This window comes from Nicotiana tabacum, chromosome 12, assembly GCF_000715075.1.
Source record: "Nicotiana tabacum cultivar K326 chromosome 12, ASM71507v2, whole genome shotgun sequence".
Lineage (NCBI taxonomy): Eukaryota > Viridiplantae > Streptophyta > Magnoliopsida > Solanales > Solanaceae > Nicotiana > Nicotiana tabacum.
The window spans coordinates 106,893,477-106,901,004 of NC_134091.1; the positions used below are offsets into that span (position 1 = coordinate 106,893,477).

The 7,528-nt window shown below is 35.7% G+C and overlaps 1 protein-coding gene across 1 annotated transcript; it reads left to right on the top strand.

The window, feature by feature from the left end:
• Nucleotides 1-1,289: 1,289 nt before the first annotated feature.
• On the top strand, nt 1,290-6,701 carry LOC107765177 (alpha-xylosidase 1-like). The gene is made up of 3 exons (XM_075226792.1): nt 1,290-1,658; nt 1,907-2,595; nt 4,580-6,701. Exons 1-3 carry the CDS (start codon nt 1,429-1,431, stop codon nt 6,457-6,459), a joined length of 2,799 nt encoding a protein of 932 aa, XP_075082893.1. The 5' UTR covers nt 1,290-1,428; the 3' UTR covers nt 6,460-6,701.
• Nucleotides 6,702-7,528: the final 827 nt, after the last annotated feature.

Sequence of the window (7,528 nt, forward strand, 5' to 3'; positions counted from 1 at the left end):
TTGGCGTTTTGGTTGGTGTCTGGCGCGAACCTGGGCACCAAAGTCATACTCCTTCCAAATTCTTTCGTTTTTACTTCAATTTGCATGCAAGCTTTCCAAATCACTTTCAATTGACTCCTATCTACATATAAATACCATTATTAAGCTCGAGTCATAAATGTTCACACCGAAGTTAACAAGATCGAGGCATAATGCAAGGCAAATTACATGCAAAAACATGAATTATTAGCCTAATATCACTCTTCATCAAAATTAATGGGCTTATTTAAAGATTCATCAAGTGTTACCCACATAATCCAAGTATTTATGGTCATTAAAACTCCTTTAAATTAAATTAGTTAATAGCAAAAGCATGAGATTTAATGAATTTCTAAATCTCACTTAAAAATGAATTTTTTTTCTTTTTGTATTTACCTTAAAATAAAATATTGATTAATAGAATAAATTCACCTCATAATGAAAATATTCGATTTGTCAATTCCAATGTTAACTAAAGATATGCACGCTGCTCATTTTATCTGGCTTTTCCTGCTTTATGGCAACAGAGCACGAAAACATGAAAGACCAATATTCACTTTCAGCATTGGTACTATAAGAAATAATTTTATTTTATGTCACACGATAAGGTATGGAGATAAAAGGATCTATTGGGTGATAGAAGTGACAGAAGGCTAAACTCAGCTTCCTCGGTAATTATTACTACAATTAAAGCCAATGATGAGCTAAGACAGAGCCTCAATTTGAAATTTATAGGTACGACCTTATAATTAGTTTTAATTATTAGATTTATAATTAAATATTTATATATGTTTAATAACTTTCTTAATTTAAATACGAGGTCTAAGCAAAAATTGTTGGGTTCGTCCAAACTCATACCTAATATTAAAGCTCCGCCCCCGATGACAAGTGTAAGAACAACAACAACATACTTAGTGTAATCCCATAAATGAGATCTGTGGAGGATAATGTGCCTATAGCCTTAGCCCTAGCTACCTTGTGCAAGCAAAGATGTTTTTTTTTGATAGACGAGTGTAAGGGCAAAGAAAAACAAAAGAGATTTCTTAAGTTGTCTTCGTGTGACATATAGGTCACGGATTCCAGTCGTGAAATCAATCACTTATACTTGCATCATAGTAGGCTGTCTATATCACATTCCTTGGGGTGCTTTTCCGACCCTACATAAACGTGGGATACTTTGTGTAATGCGCTACCCTGCCTCATCAGGTGGGACCAAAAAGAACATCAGAATCACATGATAATTTGGAAGTGATTGTGTGATGAATTAATCTTCAACTGTATCACAAGTATTATATGATTTTCTTTGCCAATACATACCCAAAAAAACTCTTAACAGTCACTCTTGCCAAGTGCCACATATTTGGCTACCCTCCATGCTTCTACTTTGATTCTTAATTTCACTACAATATCATGTTTTTCTCTTCCTTATATTCACCTACTCCACTTACTTCCTTGCTAATCTTGATTCTATGTATAGCTGGTGTTAATTTTGCCAACACAACTCCAGTCAAGATTGGCCAAGGTTACAAGTTGATCTCCATAGAAAAGTCACCTGATGGAGGCCTTATAGGACACCTCCAAGTTAAAGAGAAGAACAATATTTATGGGCCAGATATTCCTCATTTGCAGCTCTATGTTAAGTAAGTCTTTTAACTTTTCACTCAAAAAAGAAACAAAAATCATGTCTAGGATTTGCATGAACATCATTCTTGAAAACAACGGCTTTAATAATGTAATATTTTAATTGAAACTTTAGTAGTTCTTCACATATTTATTTCGTATTGAAAGAGTTCAGTTGAACTCGATGAATATATATGGATGTATCCGCCTCTGCTTGGAAAAATAAAAAAATTATGATCTTTAGGTTAATTTTGTGATTATTATGCAGGCATGAGACAGATGAACGTTTGAGAATTCATATAACTGATGCAGAAAAACAAAGATGGGAAGTTCCTTACAACTTATTACCAAGAGAAACACCCCCATCACTGAAACAAACTATTGGTAGGTCAAGAAAGAACCTTTTGCCACTAGCAACATCAGAATATTCAGGAAATGAGTTAATATTCAGCTATACAAATGACCCTTTCAGTTTTTCTGTGAAAAGAAAATCAAATGGACAGACCCTTTTCAATTCCAGTTCTGATGATTCAGACCCTTATAGCAATTTGGTATTTAAAGACCAATATCTTGAAGTATCCACAAAATTGCCTAAAAATTCTTCTTTATATGGCCTTGGAGAAAACACACAGCCTCATGGGATAAAACTATATCCTAATGATCCTTACACTTTGTACACAACTGATGTATCAGCTCTTAATCTGAATATTGATTTGTATGGTTCACATCCTATGTATATGGATTTGAGGAATGTGAATGGAGAGGCATATGGTCATGCAGTTTTGTTGCTAAATAGCAATGGAATGGATGTGTTTTACAGAGGGGATTCTTTAACATACAAAGTGATTGGGGGTGTATTTGACTTTTACTTCTTTTCTGGTCCTACACCTCTTGCTGTTGTTGATCAGTATACTTCCTTCATAGGCAGGCCTGCTCCAATGCCTTATTGGTCTTTTGGTAAGTTCCAAATTCTCTATCTTCTTTACTGCATTTGTATTAATGGCGATACTCTTTGATCCCATGCCTTATTGGAATCTTCTTGATTTTCTAAAGTGACATATATTCTGTAACAAACTTTTGTGAACAAGTAGGAGCATAACATAATTTTTTGGGTTAAATTAACAGATAAAAGGATTGAAGGGTGAAGTAACTGTGTGAAGCTTTTGATTATTATTTATGTAAGTGCATTTATGACAGTTCTTGTTAGAGACAAAGCATAGGCTAGACAAGAGTATACTAAACACCTACTCAATCTCGACAAAAAAAGAAAAGCAAGGCCTCTATTCCCGATAACTGCTTTTTGGAACTAATTCATAGGTCCTATTAGTTAAGCTTCACACACTATATACACTCAATTGGAAATTGTTGAATTACGATTGAGTTTCGTGGGAAACTTCTAAAAAAAATTTGAATCATGGTACAAAAAAATGAAAAACATTGTCTCGTATCAAAACCATATTTTTTCATAGGTTATACTATAGATAAAAATGTTTTGCCCATAAACAAAACCTATAACCTTGACAAAGTTTTTCGCTATAATGTTTAGGAGGGCAGCATATTGGAGCAACTTAATGACTTAATTCTTGATTAAGGATGCAGTCCACAATATTTGAAAGTGTAATCCTTCATCCTTCGTAATAGTTTCGGGTTCGAGCCTCGGATATAAAATCACATTTGCTAGAAAGCGTTTTACCCTCCAATGTGAGACTTCCCGGCGCGAAGTCGAATTTATTCGGGTCCAAATAAAGATACCGGACGTGGATGGGAACCAAAAAAAAAAACTCATAATATAAATCCTGAATCCATGGTTATCACCAAGTTGGGATGAAGGAGGCAGTGGAGAATATTTGTAGTTTTAGGTTTTGTCTTCATTAAAGTAGAAAATAAAACCCGTGACTTTGCTTTCTGCGAGTTTTGGCTGTTCTTTGTTCTGTGTCGTGTTTTGGACAAAACAAAACATTGCTTTTGTCTACTGCCCTTATTTCCTTACTAAAATTTTCCTTCCATGGGACAAGGTCTTTATTGTTCCGCATAAGGTAGCAATTTGGTACCACGCGGACCATCTCAATAATTGTTTTATTGGCAAATTAATGTACTCCTGTCAATTTACTAGCTATTGGGAATTTTGAAAAAGTAGAGTCTTTGAGTCACACCAACAACAACAACGACCAGTAAACTCATACAAGTGGAGTATGGGAAGGATAGAGTATGCTCAGATTTTATCCCTACCCCGAGGGAATACAGAGGTTATTTCCGATAGATCTTTGAGTCACATATTCACAGTAATAATAATTTATACATATTTCATAAATTTTTCAAGACAAATACAGAGTCTGCAAAAAAACTACTGGGTTCGGCCGAACCCATAAGCAGAAGGCTAGCTCTGCCCCTGATAGTAGGTATGAAATGATTGAGTTGATAAACAAATCATAATGTGATGAACCATTTTTTTTTATTTCTTTTATTTTTTTCCTCCCATTTTGGCTTATCATGTTATGCACCATGGAATATTTCGACTATCACTCCACGTAAGGTATTGATCATGTAAAGCACTCTCAGTAGGTATTGATCAAATGAGTGATGAATTCTTGGACCTTTATACTTGGTAGAGAACTTTATAGTCTAAATTGCATAATTTCAGTCCCAAAACAAGATAAATCTAAAGGTATTAAATATACACCGACAGTATAAAAAATATTTGTTCTATTAGTGCAGTTTAACCGGTTATAATAGGTTACTTATCATTAGCCAAAAAAAAAAGAAAAAAACAGGTTACTTAAATCTTTTTCAGATTAGTAATTCACCCTTAGTAAATTGAGCATGCTCCTCTCACTTATCACACACTACATTCTAATTAGACTATTGATGTTTGGTAAATGCTACTGATATCTCATTGCCCATCTACTAATTAAAATTATCTCCTGCTTGGTCATTGCAACAGGATTCCATCAATGCAGATGGGGTTACCACAATTTATCTGTAATTGAGGATGTTGTCGAGAACTATAAGAAAGCCAAGATCCCTCTTGATGTGATCTGGAACGACGATGATCACATGGACGGGAAAAAGGATTTCACTCTCAACCCTGTCAACTACCCTCGTCCGCAATTATTGTCATTCTTGGAGAAAATTCATGCGCGAGGCATGAAGTACATTGTCATAGTAGATCCTGGAATCGGAGTTAATAATAGTTATGGTGTTTACCAAAGAGGTATAGCCAATGATGTCTTCATCAAATATGAAGGCAAGCCTTATTTAGCTCAAGTCTGGCCTGGTGCTGTTAACTTTCCTGATTTTCTCAACCCGAAAACTGTTGAGTGGTGGGGCGATGAAATTAGGCGATTTCATGAACTTGTACCTGTTGATGGACTCTGGATTGACATGAATGAAGTTTCCAACTTTTGTTCTGGTTTGTGCACAATCCCTGAAAACAGGATATGTCCTAATGGTACTGGTCCTGGTTGGATTTGTTGCTTAGATTGCAAAAACATAACAAATACTAAATGGGACGATCCGCCTTATAAGATTAATGCTTCTGGAATACAAGCACCAATTGGTTACAAGACAATAGCCACTAGTGCAGTTCATTATAATGGAGTTAGGGAATATGATGCTCATAGCATTTATGGTTTTTCTCAGTCCATTGCAACTCACAAGGCACTTCAAGAACTCGAGGGCAAGCGCCCGTTTATATTGTCTCGTTCCACGTTTGTTGGTTCAGGACATTATGCTGCACATTGGACAGGGGATAACAAAGGAACTTGGGATGATTTGAGATATTCAATATCTACAATGCTGAATTTTGGCTTATTTGGTGTTCCGATGGTTGGTTCAGATATATGTGGATTCTATCCAGCACCTACAGAGGAACTTTGCAACCGTTGGATTGAAGTTGGTGCGTTCTATCCATTCTCAAGGGATCACGCGAACTACTACTCCCCTAGACAAGAACTTTACCAATGGGAGAGCGTGGCTGAATCTGCTCGAAATGCATTAGGAATGAGATATAAGTTACTACCATATTTCTACACCTTGAACTATGAGGCACATACTACTGGGGCGCCTATTGCTCGTCCACTCTTCTTCTCTTTCCCAAATTTACATGAGCTTTACGACGTGAGCACACAATTCTTGGTAGGAAGCAGTGTCATGGTCTCACCCGTGCTAGATGAGGGTAAAACTGAGGTGAAAGCTTTGATTCCCCCGGGCACTTGGTACAATATATTCGATATGACACAGGCCATTGTCACAATAGAACCACACTATCTTACACTAGATGCACCTCTAAATGTGGTCAATGTACATTTGTACCAAAACACCATAATACCAATGCAGCGCGGTGGAATGATATCAAAAGAAGCAAGAATGACACCTTACACCCTCATAGTCACCTTCCCATTAGGGACTAAAGATCTACAAGCAAAAGGAAATCTTTTCCTCGACGATGATGAGCTTCTAGAGATGAAATTAGGAAATGGACACTCAACATATATTGATTTCTATGCAACAGCGAGTAATAGAACAGTGAAGTTGTGGTCAGAAGTTCAAGAAGGTAAGTTTGCATTGGATAAAGGATGGTTCATTGAGAAGGTTATAGTTTTAGGTACAAATGGCACTGATCGAGCTTTTGAAATTAACGTCGATGGACAACCAATTGAAGATACTTCAAAAGTGCAGTTTATCACAGCAGAGCAAAAGTATATCGACAATTCGGAGGATGGAGGAGATAAGGGAAAGAGTATGATGATGGATATACATGGACTAGAATTACCTTTAGGGAAAAACTTTGTTATGTCCTGGAAAATGGGAAGCTCAGCTTGAGAATAACACTGTAATTCTTATGTGTGGATAAATTGCCTATGCCCTATATTATTAGGTCTCAAGGTTCTTGATGAAATGGTGATGAGTTTAAGCTGAGCCTATCATTTTTCAAACAATAGGCAAATAGAATCAAGTACTAGACATAGTATCTGTAAGAGTTGTCATTATTCTGTTCTTGGGAAATCCAGGTTTTAACAATGTTTATTTAAAATACTTCAGAATGTCACTGCAGCTTCTTGGCCAAATTCCAAATGGACATATGAATTGGATTCCTCACAATATTTACTCTTACCATGTTTCTAATACGATTGTATCACACTGAAAATGCAGATTCTGAACAAACCTAATGGTAGGAACTTTGTTTCTGCTACATAAGGGTATTAGTTTATCCTCAGTTTGTGCTGTCTGATTTAGGGGAAACAATTTGAAATTAAATGTGAGGCAGAAAATTTTTGAGTTGGGAAAAGTACGATGAGCTAGTATTACGCTCACATTTAACTTATAGTCAGTTTTCCAAAATATTTAATTAGTACCTAGTGTAGGCGAACTTTAGATAAAATCGCTCCTTTTTGCTTTTCTTCTTCTTAGTTGTTGTACAATAATGTGTTTCAAATCTATTGTACAGCAATTAAAGTACAATGCTCGAAGTGTTGAGTTGTTAGAAAAGCTTGGAAATATTGACAAATCACTATTGTTACAAGCTTGAAGAAGTGAGTTGTGATATGGATCGCCTACTTTTGGTCATAGACTATAAGCCTTATTCGCTTCTCTATGGTTTTTCATTGGTCACCTTGTTAGACATTTTATGTCCATTCATTAAAGGCCCTGACGGTTAATCATATTCCATAAGTGACCATCTTATTTTCTTATAAATAGGCTAGCAAATATCCATATTAAATATACCAAAGTTTGAGACAAACCTCTCTTGCCTTTCCTTTCTTTCTTTATAGAGTATTTTTGTAAGGTCCTGCATTTTTTAGGCTTAAAATTTTGATAAGTAGAGACTTAATTATGAAATTAAGATGCCCCAAGGGGTAAAAAGATTTTCATGATTTAAATGAAGTGTTTG

Bases quoted from the DNA above. Each gene is read 5' to 3' on its own strand.
- LOC107765177 (XM_075226792.1), top strand. From the start codon at position 1,429: ATGTTTTTCTCTTCCTTATATTCACCTACTCCACTTACTTCCTTGCTA. The intron at 1,659-1,906 runs GTAAGTCTTTTA...ATTATTATGCAG, and splicing joins CATTTGCAGCTCTATGTTAA to GCATGAGACAGATGAACGTT. The intron at 2,596-4,579 runs GTAAGTTCCAAA...TCATTGCAACAG, and splicing joins AATGCCTTATTGGTCTTTTG to GATTCCATCAATGCAGATGG.